This window comes from Hordeum vulgare, chromosome 6H, assembly GCF_904849725.1.
Source record: "Hordeum vulgare subsp. vulgare chromosome 6H, MorexV3_pseudomolecules_assembly, whole genome shotgun sequence".
Lineage (NCBI taxonomy): Eukaryota > Viridiplantae > Streptophyta > Magnoliopsida > Poales > Poaceae > Hordeum > Hordeum vulgare.
Window position 1 is genome coordinate 406149454 of NC_058523.1, and position 20626 is coordinate 406170079.

General features: G+C 44.2%; 1 protein-coding gene across 1 annotated transcript; it reads right to left on the reverse strand.

Annotated features, from left to right (window-relative positions):
• Nucleotides 1–2093: 2093 nt before the first annotated feature.
• On the reverse strand, nt 2094–5085 carry LOC123405092 (putrescine hydroxycinnamoyltransferase 3-like). Its single transcript, XM_045098930.1, has 2 exons — nt 4417–5085; nt 2094–2894 (listed from the first exon to the last, which is right to left on the reverse strand). The coding sequence occupies exons 1-2, from the start codon at nt 4861–4863 to the stop codon at nt 2280–2282; spliced, it is 1062 nt and encodes a 353-aa protein (XP_044954865.1). The 5' UTR covers nt 4864–5085; the 3' UTR covers nt 2094–2279.
• Nucleotides 5086–20626: the final 15541 nt, after the last annotated feature.

Genomic DNA, 20626 nt, shown 5'->3' on the forward strand with positions numbered 1-20626 from the left:
TCTTCACCCGACGTAATCTTACAATTGTTTTATAAATATATTACATTTGGAAACAATTAATTATATTTATATTGAATGACTACGTAAAATTTGGTACAATAAAATAAAAATATAAGTCATAAAACAAGAAAAATTATATTTTATGTATATTTTAAACTGTGCTATTACGTTTGTAATTTTACGTAACGTAAAATATATTTTTATGGCGACTATATTTTTTCTTACGGTCACTTTTTACATAGTAAATAAGAAAAAAAATTAAAACATAAAATTACGTTGAATTGATGTTAAAATAAAGGGGGTGAAGAATAACTATTCCACACCGAGGGTGACGAATAGTCAATCCAAGTCTATTTGTCATCCAGGATGAAGAATAAGTAATTTTTCACCCTAGTGTAAACTCAGAAAAAGACATGATTTCTTTTGGATGTGGTAATTTTACCTGAGACACATCGTAATCTTACCTCATCGTCATGTTGTACTCTTATCTCACATGCATTAGATTCTCCTCCATCATGTTATAATCTTACCAGAAATGCATGGCACATTTGTTTCTCACGGAAGATCCCTTAACTACGCATTGTAATATTATGCGTGAAGAAGTGGAATGAGGAATAAGAATTCCTTATCCAGGATGACGAATAGTCGAAAACATCACTCTATGAGTCAAAACATCACTCTCATGAAAGAGAGAAAAACCACACAAGGCACATATAGGCGGCTATCCAGTTGTTCCCAAAAAGAAATATACAGAAACCACCTAGTCTTATTCTTAGAGAAAATAGGTACAAATTGTTGCATTGATATAACGGACAATAGCAATTTTTGGATCTTTTTATTGAATGCAAAGTTATAGTCGAACAAAAATTAATATTAAGAATCTATCATAGTAAAACATCAGCCTGTCAGCTAGTAGACTCTCTTCTTATTTATATATCACTTACTCCTGCAAAACTAGGTCGAATGGATTAAGAAAGGCGACCATTGACCTAATTGTCCATCTTCCCAAGTGTACCTAACGAGACCACCATAAATAGACCATTGCATACCTTTTAGAAGCAATAAATATTAATATCATACAAAAAGTATCGTCAAAAGTTTTAACAAAATACAAAACCACCAACCGTCTATATGATACATCCTCCTTTTATTAGTAAGATGAGATATGTGTGACCGGCTTAAAAGGATAACGAGGGTACCATGAGATTGTAAAAATTACGCTCGTATAGACATGAAAAATAAAAGCATTACCTATTATGATGCAAATATATATATATATATATATATATATATATATATATATATATATATATATATATATATATATATATATATATATATATATATATATTGACTTCATTAAGCAATTTATTTCATCGCCCATTCACAATACCATATAAAATACAAATGATCATACAAGCACAAACACAAATTCCCTTATAGTGATGTGTGGTTTTAGTCGTTATGTTCCATGTCTCAAAATTTATATGGCTCAAATATTTCCATGACATACCATATTCATTTTATAGTAAAAGCACATGGTCAACCAAAAAAGAGAATCAAGCTAGAAGCCCCCCCCCCCCACACACCCTTAGTTAATAGATCCAAAAATGGTAAATCTTCAAAATCTCTTTTTTTACTCTCATTGTCATTATGAACAACCGAGAATATGGATTTTTCCTTTATAAATCAATTTAACATCAGAAAGGAACTGCCTCAAGTGTATCTTTTATTTGGCATGTACTTATCTAATGCCACGTATATAAAACACATACGTCTATAATTAAATTATGGTACTCTTTTCGGAAATGGAACGCCCAAATTATGCATCCGCAAATTAAAGTTGATCAAATATAGTTCAATCAAATGGGATTAGAACCATTCATTGTAATTCAATTTTTTATACACTTTTGACACGTTTAAGATAATGCGAGGGCCACCTGGCTAGTTAGAAATAATACTCCCTCAATCCATAAATGTAAGACGTTTTAGATATTTTAATAGTAACCACATAAGGATTGAAATGAGTAAACAAACACATTTAAATGTGTCTATATACATCAGATTCAGGAAAAAAGTTAGAACAGCTTACATTTGTGAACAGAGGGAGTAGATATTGTTGTATACGGTAGGAAAATGTCTCTTTCGAAGTAAAGTACAATTTGTATATGATGTTATAACGTAATTTTGTGGATATCGATGGCTAACATTGGGCTTATTTGGGTCCCCGGAACAAATATCATGCAGTATTTCTTTTAAAAAAAATTCCCTTGCCGTGTCTACTTCGGAACAGTGGCCGTGACGAGGAAACCATCGCCGTCGGGCATGACGACGACGAGCCCTTCGTCTCCGCCCGCCACGATTCTGTAGGACACATGCACGGGCTTGACGTCCCTGATAGCCAGCTCCTCCAGCCCCAGCTCGCCCCACGCCGCAGCTTCCAGCGCGTGGCCGGCGCCGTCCTTCTTCAGGCCATCCGCCGTGACCGACGTCTCGACGGCCGTCGCCCCGCGGGCGGGGTCTCCGGGGGCGACGACGAGCGTGAAGCGCGACGGCCTGTTCGCCCCGAGCTCCTCGCTCGCCCGGTCGATGCAGGCCGCCGCGAGCGCGCGGAGGTCGCCTGACGCGGCCCTGAAGAGCACGGTCTGGGCGTGGACGCCGTCGGCGGCGACGGAGTCGACGGGGAAGGACCTGATGCGCTTGCAGCAGATCTCCGGGCGCTGGAAGTAGGCCATGTACTGCATCATGGGCGTGGGGGCGACCTTGCTCTGCTCCTTCATCTCGGCGTGCGTGCGCGCCCACGCCCGGAGGAACCTCGCCAGCGACAGCGGGTCGGCCAGCAGCACCGTGCAGCTCACGCCGATGGCGTATCCCCCGCCCTCGAACCGGTTCAGCTGCAGCGCACAACACAGGAGGCCCATCAGGCCATCAGTCAGAATACATGCACTTTTTTTTTGGCTAAATAATTGAATCGAAGTAGTATTAGTAGTTATTTTTAGGGGGTATTATTATTATGACTTGTGGGAGTACAACTGTAGAGTGGGGAATACAGGCCCACTGTGTCGGTCGTGGACAGGTCCGCTCAAGTGTGCACTGCAGTGAATGGGTTGCATTGCATTAAACACGTCAGGCTGTTATTAGGTTTCGCCATTGAATGGACACTCACATGATGCATGGCGCCCACCGTAGCGGTTTATTTAACTTGGTCGGCGACGTTTATCGGCCATATAAATGCGTCGTTACTTGGTCTAAGATTCGGCCATGACCCATGAGTGAGTAAGCTGGTTTTAGCTAGGGAAAGAAGGAGATCAGGGAGCAGACGTCATGAGCAACAAACAGCAAGCCGGTCAGTACTTGTCAACTACTATGTGCAAGACTAATTTATTTCCTTGCCATAAAAGAACCAAGCGTGCAACTGCATCAAACTGACAAAACGTTTCCAGCAAGGAGGATCGAGGTACAACAGAACGGTGATGATGGTCACTAGAGATGAACATTTTTGGTAGTTAATTAGGTTAGCCGGAGTACACACATACGTAGTATGTATATATGGGTATGTATGGATTTGACTGGTTAGCCCCACACGGCCACACCAACAGCCAGTGAGACACCGCTATAAATGCCAAACATGAGCCTTTTTTAGAGGAGAGTGGTGGGTATCATAGCTAATAACATAGTTTTAGGACTAGCAAACATGGTGATGTGGTAAGTAATTAAAAAAAAGGATTATAGTAACATAGGTAGATACCGTACCATATTAAATGTTATGCTACTATGTATCATGCATGTCAATAAATGCTATGATACTATGCACTATGAAGGTAGTATCATACAATAGTAACATATGCATGATATTAATATATGTTACTCCTCATTATGAGCAGCCTCAGATTAAAGGTGGGTAAAATAAAATGGGTGTCATTTCTGTCTGGCAGGGGGAGCTCACGGACTATACCAGTGTCACGTCGCTATACTGGGCAAGGAGGGAAGGATTCTCGACTGTGTTGGTGAGTTCTTGGTTGGTCTAGGTTAAAGAAACACGGGCACTCTTACGTATACGCCGGTAAACGAGTTACCGGACTGTCACTGTGAGTGACTTGTATCTCTTTTCTTTATGTTTGTCATGTGTATGTTAGCATTCAACCCGTAAAACCCCTGGTCCTGGATTATACCCAACTTGTTTCTGTGGCCTAACTTTTATTTTTGATAATACCTTTCATCATAAATATTTTTGTAATTCTCAGTACTAAAAGTTTTTTTATCAATCCATATGACCTGTGCAAATTTAGCAAGATGTTTGTGTCTATTTTTGTAAATCATACGGTATACGAGAACAATAATGGTTAGACGTTGATCTAACAGTTCGAAAAATAGCCATTTGTTGAGAAAAAATCAGAAGCTGGTGCGTGCATATACCTGCATGAAGAGGAGCGAGCACATATCAGGATCCTCGGCGCTCACGTCCACCCACGGCGCCAGCGCTGCCTCCTTACGCGGCCGCTCCTTGTCCGCCAGGAAATCCTCCATGGTCACCTCCACAGTTGCCTGCTGGAACCTCACCCCGGCGTCGTTCAGCTTCACCTCCCACGACCCGTCGGCGTGCCGCCGGAGCCTGCCCGCCATCTCCGGGAAGAAGCACAGCACCTCGCCCAGCGACTCCTTTACCCATATGCCTTCCTCCAGCGGCGCGTCGTCGCCGCGGTAGTAGAAAACCGCGCGGAGGCGCCGCTGCAGCGCGGTCGCCGGGAGCGGCGGCGCGGCCACGGCTATGACGCGCGTCCTGTCGGGCTCGACGAGGCGGGTCGGCAAGCCCGTCTGCACGGACTCGATGTGCACCTGTGGTGACGCCGGAGTGGCTGCCATTCTTGGAGCTCGGTCGGCTGCGTGCGCCTCGATGGTAGTGGGTTCACGGCTCGTCGACGGTACACTTGCTGTACTACTTGGTGGATGTCTGGCACAGAGGAGGTCCCGTATTTATATGGGCTTTGCCTTCCGATGGTGCAAGTACAACTGAATTTTTCCAATTAAATGCTACGGGTGAGGATGGCAATGCGTATCAGCATGCTAGGGCAAGCACATCCACGGTGTGTTTGGATTTGGGCAGTACTAGGCGCGCCTAAATTTGGGCCGGTCGGCAGCAGCCATATGGACTGTAGCCGTCCGATCCACTACGCCTTCTTCCTCTTCCTATGTTTGAACGAAGTACGTCCTCCTTCTAAATCTTGTCGATCTCGTATGGCGCTCGTGCTTTATATATGAACATCGCCTTTGTTGATCGCGGTCTTCATCGACCGTCCTCGTCGCCGGTCGACAGTCGCGGCCCTCACCGGCCGGCCTCGTCATCGATCACGATCCTCGTCGGCTGTCCTCGTCGCTCGCTCACCCATGCAACAGGTGCACCCCGCGGTTGCAGCTCCGCGAGGCAACACTTGTAGCTCATAGCTCCGACGGTGGCGGTCATCGCTCCGGTGAATATGGTCGTAGCTCGGGCGGAGATGGCCTCATGGTAGCGACTTCGATGGCTTCATGTGACAGTCTCATGGTAGTGTTGGTTTCAACAAAAAAGAATGCGGGATGTAACAAAATAATACAATGGTTGTAGTAATTTTTCATCGTGGGTCACAACTCAGTTATGATGATGTAGCAAAATTTAATGTCGGTTGCAGCAAAAAAATATGATGTCTGCTACGGATAAGGGCGGATGATTTTTCGAGGAAATCATCCGCCTAGCCAGCCGTTCGACCTGGCGTTGGTGAACATCCGATATGGAGCTGCACCAGAAGCTGCATGTGTTGTCCATGGCAACATTAAGCCTCCACGAAGCTCCTTAGCAACACCAGCAGCGAGACGAAGCCTACAACCGAGCACCGCCGAGACCAGTGAAGCTCCATTGCAGCACCGATGGAGCTTCATTGCAGCCTAACGACCCGGCGATGCGTCGACAAAGCTTCATTGCAACGACGGCAGCTCCATTGCAACACCGGGAGTTGCCGGCAACCACTCCATTGCAGCGTTGTGAGCTCCGTCGCAGCGCCACCGGCCTCTGCCGATTGCTAGCTCCATTTGCAGCGCAGGGAGTCACCGGGAGCGCTCCATTGCAACGCTGGGAGTTGCTAGTGGCTACTCCATTGCCACGCTGGGAGCTCCATTGCAGTGCAGGGAGTCGCTAGGAGCCATCGGGCGCTCCATTGCAGCGCTGGGAGTCTGCAACGAGCACTCTATTGCAACGCCATGAGCCGCAGTCGCAGCTCGACAAGCCGCCGCCGAGCGCTGCATCCTCTAGTGACAATTGTTGCCCCATGCATTCATTGCGGGGAGCGGTGACCGTCCCTTTGTTTTCGAGCAGCGGACAGGAGTAGAGGAAGTGGGGGCAAAGGATAGAGAAAAAATCGGAGGAGGAAGACGAAGGATATAGACGAGGAGAAAAATGCGAGTGGCTGTGCGGTTCGCTGCGTAGATAAGGAAGAGGGATAGCGGTGCATGGGCCCAAGCCATGGGACGCGTGTCAATCGCACGAGCCGGCTTACGCATCGCGTAGATCAGTCGGATGAAAAAGAATGTTTCCCAGAAAATATGCTAGTTGTAGCAAAACCGCAACGTGGGTTGTGTGATGTAGCAAAATGTGATGTCACTTGTAGAAAAATTTGATACAGATTCTAGCAAAATGCAATGCCGGTTAAAGCATGTAGCAAAATCCGTGGCAACAACTTTTTTTAGAAGCAGCGCTGATGTGTCCTTGCCGCACTTTCCGGCCATAGCGTCGCTCGCTCTCGTCAACCCAATTGCCCCCGACAGCAGCGCTCGTCGCCCCAACAGTCACGTATGTCTTCCTCGACCACCCGCGTTGGTCGGCCATCCACGGAAAGGAAGTGGACCGCGTCAAAGAAGTTAATGCAGGGTCCCACCCGCCAGCGGCTAGCGCGACCAAGCGACCGGCCTTCGGCCGGCGTGTAGACACGAAGGGTTTACCTTTGGATTTAGCCAAGTTCACCTCGTTGAAGCTTATTTTAGACATGCAAATTCAACTTTTTTTCGGTGACAATTTATATCTGCACAAATTTAGTTTGCAAGTATGATAATTTTTTTGCAAAAAATATTTTTTGTCTGATTTGTCGTTCTTAAGTCATCTCCAATGTTGACCTGCAAATTCTCTCCTCCGCGAATAGGGGACCATTCCACGGACACTTATGCCGGAGACCGCCATCTAATGTTAAGTGAATTTTAAATTCAAATAAACGCCGATTTTGGATCACACAAGCGCCAGATCATAAGCCCGATCACAACCAAAATGAGGTAAGTATGCTTATTTTTTTGGTCTTTTATCATTTATGTCACTAATTGTGTTCCATTACTCAGTTTTGTCACTAGGAATATTAACTGCTAAAAAGCCATTAGACATCATTATTGTCAGCTTAAAACTCGTTTACCATGTTATAATGACAGAAATACACATGGACTAAAGGTTAACTACCCTCTATGCGAGTACGATAAAGTGTGGATCTAACTCGATCCCCATAAACGTCTTTATGCCCTGCCGAATGAGCAGTCCGGGCATCCGCGCTCAAGGTGTCATCTCCGCCGCGTATGCAGCTTTCGCCTCCGACGCCTCCAACTCGTCTTTCTGCCGCTGCAAGACCTTGTAGCAGACAGCTTGCACGATCATCGGCATCCAAAGACTCATTGTAACCATTAATGAAAAAAATGTGTAGTGGGACACAACTAGTGGCATAAATGATAAAAACCTTAAGTTTCTATATGGCCGATCACAAAATAATATCAGTCTGGTAGTCTCTCTGCCCTTCCGGACCGGCAATTCGGGCATCCGCGCTCAAGGTGTCATCGCCGCCGCGTATGCAGCTTCCGCCTCTGCCGCCTCCAACTCGTCTTTCTGCCGCTGCAACACCTTGTAGTACACGGCTTGCACTATCATCGGCATCCAATGACTCCACCTTCAAGGACAACATCTTGGCATCCTCCGCATCGAAGGCGATCTTCACCTTCTTTTCTTCAAGCATGCCTTATTCTCTTCGATCATGGCCCTCTTCTCCTCAAGCGCTAGCTTCTTTTCGGTCGTCTCCATAAATAGTTTGAATATCTCCGCCTTCTTTCCCCCCTTGATGTCCGAGCACTTGACGTATGTATCCTCCTTCTTGGACAAGATGTCCTCAAACTTCTCTGTTAACTTCACCGCCACACCTTCTCTCTTCACCCTCTCCTCCTCCCACTTCTTCCCCGGAACGTTCTTCTAATGTTCTTAGGTGGTTCTTTTGTTGGATATGTTGGGTTACCGGTTTCTTTCTCGGTGGATTGGGCAGCGGTCTTGGCTATGTATATGTTTCACTTGGGTTACCCATTATACTTCAACCAACAATGCATGATGTTGAAGGTTTTCTTCTCCAACTTCTTGAACATTGTACATGCACAAGAAGGCTACAAAATAGAACATTGTCAAACTATGCTCATCCGAATAGTGATCAACAAAACTATGAACACATCTGGATAGTTATCAATAATCCGGCTAGTGGTCAACAGAACTATGCATACATCCGACTAGTGATCAACAAAACTTTGCACACATCCGGCTAGTAAAATTATGCACACGTACGGCTAGTAAAGCTATGCACACACATCCGGATAGTAATCAACAAAATTATGCACACATCCGGCTAGTAATCAACAAAAATATGAACACATTCGGCTAGTAGCCAAAACAAATATGCACATTCTATCAATGAACTTACTTGCTCCATGATTTGCGCACCACCGCCACCCTGAATCCGGGTGCTACAACGAACCATCGCCCAAGGAGCACCCGCTATTATAGTTCGTAGATGCAACACCCATAGCATGGCAAAGCCCCAGATCCACGTTGGGCACCCAATAGGCTAGAAGGTAATGAGCAAATGTTGCAGGGCACATAAGCAGCTAACGTCAGGAGAGCGCGAGTAGGCATGTGCGTAGTGCACGGTAGCCACGAGCAGTCGGCCCGATTGCGTTTTTGGAGAGGGACTCTGTCGCTTTTCACCAGGCCACAGGTGATAGCCGAATAGCTGGTGGACATCCAGGCGGGGAGGCATGCCGCCGAGTCCCGCCTCCTTAGCTGGACCTCGACGAACTTCACATTCAGTTTGCAACATGATACGTCTCAATGTATTGATAATTTATGAAGTATTCATGTCATATTTACACATGTTTATAATTTTTATATGATTTTGATGCACTTTATATGATTTAATTACAACTAACCCAAACTGACATTGTTTTCACGACAATTATCGTTGTATTGTTTTTATGCAAAAAATAAAAGTTTTTAGAATCGCGCAAAACTTTTTAACAATTTTTTGCTGAAAAATATAAGAAATACTATAGCAAATAACCACCAGAGAAGGTCCACGAGTTGCCTCCGAGGCAACAGGGCACACCCACCCCTCTAGGGCGCGCCATGTTACCATGGGACCACACGTGGCTCCGTTTAGCGCGATTCCAATGTTGAAAAATCCTATAAATAGGCAAAATCTTGGAAATAAACCTAGAACTTCCACTCCGGCACCGCAAGCCTCTGTGTAGATGAAATCCCATTCGGATCCCTTTCTGACACCCTGTCGGAGGGGAAATCATCACCGAAGGCCATCTTCATCATTACGGCGGTCTCTATGACGAAGAGGGAGTAGTTCACCCTTAGTGCTAAGGGTATGTATCAATACCTATGTGTTTGATCTCTCTCTCTTTCTCTATCTCTCTCTCGCGCGCGCGTGTATTTTTGAGATGTCATGATCTTCATATATCACGGGCTTTGTTAATATAGTTGGATCATACGGTGTTCTTCCCTTGCTATCTTGTTGTGATGAATTGTATATTTCCGTTTAAGGTTTTTTATGTAAGATTTAATATTGGATTTGAGACACTTGATGTTTATCTTGCATATGGATACCCGTGGTGACAATAGGGTGTTCTATTGATTCAGTTGATATATGTTTTGGTACTCAACTTGCGGATTCCCGTCGTGACAATGGGGTAATCTATGCATATGGGTTGATACACGTTCTTGTCCTACTTTCTCCGATAAAAATCTTGGGGTACTCTTTAAGAGGTCTTTGTGTTGGATTAAATATGATGAATCTGAAATTGGTTGATGCATGTTAAATAATTAACCCACAGATACTTGAGGTGACATTAGAGTATCTAGATGACATGTATCATAGGTGTTATTCTAGTACAAACTCTAGGGCTGTTTGTGACATCTATAAGAATGTCTCAATAGATTGAACGGAAATAACAACTTTGAGGTGGTTTTGTTACCTACAACAATTTCATCTTATGTTCTCTGATAGATATGAATTTTGGAGTGATTCTTTGTCGCACATTGAAGGATGATTAGATGATTCTTTTATGTTAGCATTATTGAGAGATTGCACAAGTGAAAGTATGAACCCTAGGCCTTATTTCCAAGTATCACAATACCTTTTATGCTCACTTTTATTATTTGTTACCCCGTTGTTTTTGATTTATTCGGATTATAAAAAACTATTTCTACTATCCATACTACACGTGTATCACCATCTCTTCGTCAAACTAGTGCACCTATACAATTTTTTATTGTATCGGATGTGTTGGGGACACAAGAGATTTATTGTATTTGATTGCACGGTTGTTTGAGAGAAACCATATTCATCCTACATCTCCCACGATTTGATAAACCTTAGGTCATCCACTTGAAGGAAATTTGTTGCTCTCCTATAAAACTCTACACTTGGAGGCCCAACAATGTCTACAAGAATAAAATTATGTAGTAGACATCACAACACCATATCTTGTTGGATGATGACCCTCTCCTTAGCTAGACCTTGACTCCCTTCTCACTGGTGTCTTTAGCCCAAGCTTTCTTCTCAACATCAAGAGATGCAATCAAATTTTCAACTGACATTCTTCTCTTTTATGTTTCAGAGTAGTGGTGAAATTCCTTTATAAAGGAGGAAACTTTGCAATCATGCATCCAGCCACAAATTTATCGGGTAAGTGGCACTGAAGGAGTCCTAGTTCCTTACAATGCACTGTATTTAATGAGCTTGTTCAACTACTGAACGATTATAAACCATCTTATAGTCGTGGAAGCTCTTCATGATGTACATTTCACTGTCTGCATTTGTTGCGCCAACTTTAGCATTCAATGCATCACATTGCCTTCCCATCGTGTATGTGCATGTAAATATCACACAGACGACCAACAAGAACATTGAGAACACATTCCACAAATATAGTAGTGGCTTTTAGGAACTTTCTCTGATCTTTATCAGTAGGTCCCTCTTGGATGTTAGTACTCACAAGAAAAAATTCAGAGCAGTAAGCTAGAGCACAGACTTCACCTGCCACCTCTTGAATTGCACACCAGTAAACTTATCCGGTCATGGTGCATGGACAAAACTAGCCATACTTAACTCGAGAAATTGCCTACATTTAGGATTTTGGATTGTTGTAATATTATGCAAATTCATAATCAATTTCAATAAATAATTCATGATTAGAACATAAAGTAGCATGCAATGAGCTAGTATACTATAAGAAAAGAAAGATGCAAAACAACACATCACATGCAACATTACCCATAAAGTGAGGCATGAATACATCACAACTGATGTATTATTCGCTACTACTTGTAGTTGTTGCTGAAGCGATGATGTTGATGAAGTTGTTGGTGACGACATGATGCATACACGTCAAAGATGACGATGGTTAGCACGACCTGAATTGTACGAACAACGACCCTTGGTGATAAGCTTGAGTAGTCGCACAAAACTTTCCAAAGACCTAATTTGTACTCTCCCGGTGTAGTATCGTAAGGACGAACGGTTTTATAGACATGTTCTCCTGCATGCCGACGTTCATGATGGAATAAACTACGGTGGGAGCGCAAGTTGCTAGGTGAGGGAAAACCATATGTATTTTGATGTGGCTTTGGACACGATCAGTGAGCAATATATATGGAAGGACCAGAGGCATTGTCGTTTTGCTATTGCGATCTCAAACCGACTTGATTTCTAAGTCATGAACTTACTAGGCAAGTAAACGATCAACCTATCAGCCATGACATCAAAAAATAAAAAAGGACAAACACTAGTCGCGCCCCTGTAAGGTCACGGACCCGATTCCGGCAAACTATTCACGCGCATGTCGGACGCCCCGCCGTCCACGCGAGGTGAGCGAGTGCGCATCTAGCCTTGGCCTTTTCTCGTCAACACATCACTTAGAATGGTTGGAAGAACCCACTATACAAACAGTTTAAAAACTTCCGCCACTAACCGGGTGAGACTACACTTTAGAACCACCACTTGCCATTTCATTCATGGACCTTTTTGAAATTTCAGAAATTGAACATGGGTCTAGCCCATTATTTCTAACAGAAATAATGCATAAATACATAACAACATTATTTAAGGGATAAAAGAAATATTACAAACCTTCTTCTTTCCAACAATGAGGAAACGCCCACTTGTTCGTCGACGAACGAGGTTCTTGCAGTTTGTGTTTGCATGGTGGGGCGCTATTCTTGACATGTTGTTGACAAATGTGGGCTTGGGCTCTAGGTGCTTCAGCGATTTGAGTGGGCACTAGCCCCATGATGTATGATTTTCTCTTAATTTTTCATTAATTAAATTAAACAAATCTTTTCTACTTAATTAATGGATAAGGTAAACCTTTGTTTTACAAAAATATTTATAAAAAATTACACTTATTAATTCTAAAAATACTATGTATAAAATTCAAACCACACAAAGACGAGATGGCTGCGTAGTGGGCGTGGCTGGGGTGTGACATGTGTGGGAGGTAAACGAACAAATGCTTGTAAACCATTGTGTGGTTGAATGGTTAGAGAGACTGTCGTATCCCTTGCCTATTAGATTTCAAATCCTGATGCTTGCGTTATTTCTTTATTTATTTTAGGATTTTCGGCCATACATTTTCAATGAAAGGAGACGTTCTCGTCGACGACGAGATGCTTAACATGACTTCGTAAATCTCAAGATGATATGCTGGCTCAGTCTCTTTAAGGTGTTCATAAAAATAAAGTGTACGCGTGTGCGTTTATAGAGGTGAACGTATGTGCGTGTATATGAATGCTTGCGTCTATATTGTGTTAAAAAAACGAGCAAGTGCCTCAGTGAGTGCCACACGGGACAAGGCAGAAGGGATAGGAGGATAAACGTCGAGACCTTAGCGCCCAAGCTGATGTACGCTTGTTAGTTTAGCCTGTCAGGAGCTACGGGGACGTTGAGAATTAAAGTTGTCCTAATCGCGTAAGCTGGAGTTTCGTCCTCATGGTCTCGTTCATGGGACCCTATTATTGTTGAGGGACGGGTACGAATTTATTCTTTTGTCAATGCCAACTAAATCTAGTTGTATCAGCTCCGATGGAGACATTTATTGGTCCGTTCGAGAAACATATACACTTGTCTCCCGTCAAAAGAAGGAAAATAGATACTCCTTATTTATGTTTTATTCCCATATACTCCCTCTGTTTTTAAATATGTGTTTTTAATTTTTTTTATTATAAACTACTACCTCCATTTCTAAATATAAGTCTCTTTAAAGATTTCAATTCAAACTACATACGAAGTATATAGACATATTTTAAAATATAAATTCATTTATTTTACTTCGTATGTAGTTCGTAGTGAAATCTCAAAGACTTATATTTAACAACGGAAGAAGTATATATCGATGTATATAGACATATTTTAAAGTATAAATTTACTTATTTTATTTCATATATCACTAGTAGAAAAAAGGCATTTTGTCCCGGTTCGTAAGGGCCTTCTATCTCGATTTCGGAACCGGGACTAAAATATCGTTACTAATGCCCTTGACCTTTAGTTCCGGTTTTTACACGAACCGAGACAGATGGGCCTCCACGTGGCCGGTGCGGCGAGCCCGGGCACGGGGGCCTTTAGTCCCGGTTGGTGACACCAACCGGGACCAAAAGGCATCCACGCGTCAGCATTTGAGGTGATGGTTTTTTTGAAAGGGGGGGGGGGTTAGGGGGTTTTGGAGGGTTAATTTAGGTGTTTCATATATTGTGTTAGCTAGCTAATGAATAGAGAGAAGTGTCCTCTCTTATCTCCGTGCTTGGTCGACGCTGCATACTATACGTATAGAGAGGACTAGATACGCTAGCTAGTAAGCAAATGAAGGAAACAGAAGATCGTCATGAACATATGCATACAAAGAGAAGTGATATCGACCACCTCTCCTTCTCTGAGAGATTGGTCGAACAACAAGTTGTCGTATATCTATCCGATGCTACTGGCTACATATATACAATATAATTATCTCTTACAATATAATCTCCTAATTAAAATTCAACTCATTAGGGTTCACATGGTATTCTCCGTCTTTAGCGATCACGTGGTCAAGAAAGAATGCCGCCAATTCCTCTTGAATTCCTCGCATACGATCTGCTGGTAGGAGTTCATTCCGCATCCGATATATCTAATTTGAAGAAGGGGGTCAATACATATATATGAATAAATGAAACTGAACACAAATGATGGTAAGAAAATAAAATTGTGAATATTATTATTTACGCACGTCATATTGTTTGTCAGAGTAGCCCCGCTCACAGGTCGTGTGACGGATGGACTCGCAAATGTAGTATCCACAGTAATCATTCCCTGGTTCCTGCCACAACCACTTTACAAGAAATAGAGGTCAATCAAACTGATAGTTAGCAAGCATGCTAAATGGTATTGATGAAACTAGGGTTTGAATCACTAGGAGATGCGTGGAACATGCTACTATAGTACTTACTTTCGGGTGTCTAAATTGCAGCTTCTTCGACAGTCCCGGAGTTTTTGCGGTGAAGTTTTTCCAAACCCTGTCAGACAAAGAAAACAATTACTTGATATCAGGAAATGAACAAAGTTGCCGATATGGTGCGATAATGATCGATTTAACTTACTTCTCTAGAAATTCAGTCATGTCCGCATACTCGTTGGGATCTTTTTGTCTCGAGTCTAAGACGGTTACTAGTCCCTTCTCAAGCTTAATCTCTAGGAGAATATAGTGGAAACTGCGCACGCATGCATAACTCATCAATTACATTACTATAACCTTGACTAATAAGGGAAACCGAATATGCACAAGACAGTAACACTCACTGGAATTCGTAAGGGAAGAGTATTATAGCTTTGTTTTGATTCAATACAAACGATTGTAGCAGGTTGGCCTCGGTATCTTTGGCCTGAGATTTAATCATAAATGCATCTACGAGATTTGTGTTAATGAACCCAATATCACCGATTTGTCTTTTCTTCAATTCGACGATCTTCAATCTGCATATAATATAGTGAGGATAATTAAAAATACATGCAATGAAAGAGCTGACCTATATATAGAGACTTAATGACAGAAGTAGTACTACTTACAGGCAGTAGCAAGTGATCATTAATTTATCGAGGGCCAGGAGATTGAAAAACGGGAAGAACTCCTCAAATGGAACCATCAACAGTTCAAGTACAACGAGGTCATGCTCCTTTCTAACTCTTAGCGTCAAAATATTACTCCCCCCAAACTCTTTGCAAGTTTTCATGTACCAATCATGGAATCTTCGCATCATCGTTGTTATAGATCTTTCATCTTTGATGAGAAGCTTCCCGTGCACGTATTTGTGTTCGTCCACCTCCAATAAATCAAAATGTGCATCATCGGGCAGGTAATATGCAGGATTGGTACCGGGAAACAAGATCCCCGGATGATTAGCGACGATATCGAGAGACACCTTGAGCGGGGGAACGATTGGTTCGCTTGTTCGCCGAGCTGGGCAACTTTTTTCCCATCTCGTCGTTCTACTAACCTTTGATCACTGACATTACTTCCCGACCGTTGCGCTTCGATAAATGACTTTGTAATAATGCGCTCATAGTTGCCTTTCGCCGGAGACTTTCGTGGTTTCTTCAGGGCAGCCAGAGTACGCTTTGCTTTTACCGGATCTATCTTCTCCTCCGGAGGTGGATGTTTTTTTGCTTTCACCCCTTCAAAGAAGTTCTTCACTTCGGCTTCCACGATCTTCGTGATTTCCTCCTGGCTCCTCTCGTATGGTAACTTCTCTGGAGTCTTCAGAGAAGGATCGTATCTGTATTGCCTACCTCTGGCTGTAGTGCTAGACGCCGAAGCAGACGGAGCGGCTGCGGCTGTCTTTCCTTTCTTACGAGGCGAAGGAGAAGGACGACGTGCCGGAGGAGCCGGAGCGGCGGCGGGTCTCTTCCGCCCTTGTTGACGAGGCGGAGAAGGAGGAGGCAGTTGGCTGCTCAGGCGCGCCGGCGCAGGCGGAGAAGGAGGCGGAGTGCCGCCACGCGCCGGAGAAGGAGGCTGAGTGCCCTGATCACTCGCCGGAGGAGGCGGAGGAGGAGGCGGAGTGCCCTGACTCACCGGAGGAGGAGGAGGAGGCGGAGGCGTACAGTTCAGAAGGTTGATGAGCTCCTTCCGCGGCATGTAGTCTTCAGAGAAGAACCCAGCCGAATCTCCGTTTCACCCGTAGGGTGGTCAAGCTCAAGGTCCTCAAATCTGTCCGTTATTTGATCCACCATCACCCTAGCATATCCTTCTGGAATCGACTGGCCGTGGTAGGTTGAGCCAGGTTCATTAGGTAAAACAGAGCCAACAGCCGCCTTGACTTTAAATGTCATCCATTGCGTCATAAGGTGGCAATGTTGAGACTCTGTGATAGCATCCACGGGGTAGCATGTGAAGACAGGCTCCAGCTGCTGAGTCTGCTCGGTGGAAGCCACGCTGCTTCTCTGCTGAGATGGCGGGGTAGCTTCAGGGGAAGCTTCGGCAGGTCGTTTGCTGCGATCTGCTTCTCGTTCCTCTAGCCCTTGTACCCTTTCGTGCAGCGCCTGCAGTTGGCTATGCTCCACTTTCTTCCTCCTCTCCTGGGTTTTGTAACCCCCTGCGTCCGGAAACCCAGCGTTCCACGGAAGGGAGCCTGGCGTGCCTCGTGTCCGTCCAGGGTGCTCAGGATTCCCGAGGGCCATTGTGAGCTCGTCCTTCTCTCTGTCTGGAACGAGCGTCCCTTCCTGTGCTGCGGCGATATAGTGACGAAGCTTCCTGACGGGTATTTGCAGTTGCTCTTCCGTCCAAACACACTTCCCTGATACAGGGTCCAAGGTTCCGCCAACCCCGAAGAACCAAGTCCGGCAACGGTCTGGCCATCTCAATGTCTCTGGTTCGACCCCTTTAGCAATCAGGTCATTCTCAGCCTTGTCCCACAAAGGTCGGGCTTTGAGGTAACCACCTGACCCCGTGCGATGGTGATGCTTCTTCTTCGTAGCATTTTTCTTGTTTGTCGCTGACATCTTCTTACTCTTTTCCGATGTCTTGCGGGCCACAAATGCGGGCCATTGATCTGTGATCTTCTCAAACCGGCCGGTGAATTCTGGTGTCTCTTCTTTGTCGACAAACGTTTTCAGCTCATTCTTCCACCTCCTGAATAGTTCTGCCATCTTCTTAAGAGCATGAGACTTGATCAATTCCTCTTTAACTAGCTTCTCTAGATCCTCCTCTAGCGGTAGGGTGAAATTTGCCTTAAGCGTTGTCCAAAGATCTTCTTTTTGCATATCGGAGACATAAGACGCCGGCACCTCAGGGTCTTCCTTCTTTGGCTTTAACCATTGCTGGATACTGATCGGGATCTTGTCCCTAACAAGAACCCTGCACTGAGCACGAAATGCAACCCTTGTCCGGATGGGTTCAATCGGCTTGCCATCGCGCGCGATTGCTATGATCTCAAACCTTTCACCCGAGTGCAACTTTTTCTTCGGGCCTCGTTTCTTTACCGAAGTTGAGCTCGATCCAGAGGGCTAGATTTCAAAGAAGAAAGACGAGAGTTAATTAATATGTGTACATATGAAAACAATGAATGCATCAATTAACTAGTCAGCACGAGCTTAACTAATATATATATACCTGGCCGGACTCGGTTCGGTCACCGGAGTCGTCATCACGGTCTCCTTCTTGTACCTCCATTGGGTCACCAGAGCCATCATGAACATAGCCCTCTTCTTGTACCGACATTAATGGGTCACCGGAGCCATCATGAACATAGCCCTCTTCACCCGGTCCTTCCTGACCATCGGTGTCGTAGAGAAACGACGCAATGACATCACTTCCTTGTGCGATTATCTCCCCCAACATTGCTTTTGTTGCTTCGTCTCGGGAGTGGTCCATAGTTTCTAAAAATATTTACAACATGTCAATTATTATTGAAACATGGTACAAATGGATATATATTAGTGGCAAACGTAGAACTAACTAGCTAATCATAATAAGGAATCATGTTAGTGGCCTCGACGCTGCTTCTCTAGGGTTTGGGGTGGCCTAGACAACGCTTCAAGGGTTTGGGGTGGCCTCGACACAACGCTTCAAGGGTTTGGGGTGGCCTTGACGACAACGCTATTTTAACTTGGTCAATTTTGGGTGGCCTCGAGAGAGTTTCTCGGGTAGGGGCGCGGCGGGAGGGGGTAGGAGACCAACATCGTTTTTCTCTAGGGTTTGGGTGTCCTCGAGAGTTTTGGTCGAGCGAGAGGGCCGAGGGGGTGCTCCCATGGTATAAGTTATCACGGTCGAGAGTGGGTATATATATCGACCGCCCCTCTTGTCGAAGCTATCCGGGAGGGGTTTATATCGACAACGACGCGATATACATATACATGGGAAAATAATGTTATCGGGGAGGGGGTATATCGGTAGCCCCCCTCGTGTTGAAGTTCGATCGGGAGGGGGTATATCGACAACGACATACCCGATAAAAAATAAGAAGACAAAAGAAGAAATAAAAAGAGGAGAAGAAGAAAGGAATAGAAGAGAAGCAATCGAAGAAAAAAAAGAAGAAAAAAGGAGAAGAAGAAAGAAAATAGAGGAGAAAGAAGAAAGAAAATAGAAATTTTTCTATTTTTGTTCTTCTTTCTCCACTATTCCTTTCTTCTTCTCCTCTTATTTTTTCCTCTTCTTATTTATTTCTCCTCTTCTTCCTCTCCTCTTCTTATCCTTTCTTCCTCTTCTTATTTTCCTTTTTCTCCTCTCATTCTTTTTCTTCTTCTTCGTTATCTTCCTAGCTATATATAATACTTTTCTAAAAATGTAACTTTTGCATATATAAAACTTTTTCTTCTTCTTCCTTCTTCCTTCTTCCTTCTCTTCCTTCTTTTCCTAAATATATAAAACTTTCTAAAAATGAGACTAACCTAAAATGTACTAAATCAGAGAACATATATAGATAAAACTAACCTAAAATGTACCCAAATGTACTAAAAATCTAACTTTTATATGCACAGAGAACATACATACATATATACATTTTTATAAAAATGCAAAAAACAAATCTTCATTTATATGAACAAAGAAGAGGACACGGTGGGTGGCACCGGCCTGACCAAGGAGAGGCACGGCGTCGGCGTTGGTGTAGAGGGCAGCGACGACGGCGTGGTCGGGGCAGGGGCGATGGCGGCGTGGTCGGGGCAGGGGCGATGGCGATCGACGGGGCAAAGGGCGGCGACGGCGTCGACGGGGTGGGTAGGGGCGCGGTAGAGGCACGGCGAGGGCGACGACGGCGTGGTCGGGCCGGGCAACGGCGGCGTGGTCGGGGGCAGGGGTGACGACGGCGAGCTCGGGCAGCCTGGCGGCATCGTCGGAGGGATCGAAGAACTAACGAAATTTTCACAAGTGTTGGCTTATATAGCAAAGCCATTGGTCCTGGTTGGTGCCACCAACCGGTACCAATGCCCCATTTAGTCCCGGTTGGTGCCACTAACTGGGACCAAAGGTCACTTTTCAGGAACCCAAAGGGCGGGAAGCGGCGGCCTTTGGTCCCGGTTGGTGGCACAAACCGGGACTAAAGGTCACTTTTCAACAGCCCAAAGGGCGGGAATCGGCGGCCTTTGGTCCCTGTTGGTGCCACGAACCGGTCCAATGCACCCCCTTTAGTCCCGGTTGGTGCCACCAACCGGGACCAAAGGCTGCCCGCGTCGCGGCCAAAGTTTAGTCCCACCTCGCTAGTTGAGAGGGGCGCGCGGTGGTTTATAAGCCCCACTTGCGCACCCCTCTCGAGCTCCTCTCCACTGCAGGCTTACGGGCCTACTTGCTACTGCTTTGCCTGATGGGCCTTCTCGGCCTACTGCGGGCCTGAATCCTGGCCCATGGATGGGTTTCTAGTCGTATTCACGCCGTGGTGGCCTAGTTGGTGGCTATTTTTTTTCCCCCAGTTTTTTTTGTTTTCTTTTTTGCTTTATTTATTTTGTTTTGTTTCTACTTACAACAAAATACTTATTTATTTTATTTTATTTTGTTTATAATTACTTATTAATTTTATTTTACGATAATTCTTTTTGCTATTAAAGTTTCTAACAAAAAAAGTTCTTTATGAAAATTCTTTTTGCTTTTAATGATTTTGAACAGAAAATACTTTGATAATTTTAGTTGCATGAATTTTATATAATTTTAGTTTCAATAAAAAAAAAGTTGCTTATAATGTTCTCAACAGAAAATACTTTGATAATTTTAGTTTCACAAACTTTATTTATGTTATTAAAGTTTTTTTGTTTCTACTTATCTATTTTATTAAAGTTTACATTATTTT

What these genes read in the sequence shown, in the direction of transcription:
- LOC123405092 (XM_045098930.1), bottom strand. Translation starts at nt 4,863, where the DNA reads ATGGCAGCCACTCCGGCGTCACCACAGGTGCACATCGAGTCCGTGCAG. An exon ending in GCTCGCTCCTCTTCATGCAG is followed by an intron (nt 2,895 to 4,416) that starts GTATATGCACGC and finishes TGTGCGCTGCAG; the next exon opens with CTGAACCGGTTCGAGGGCGG.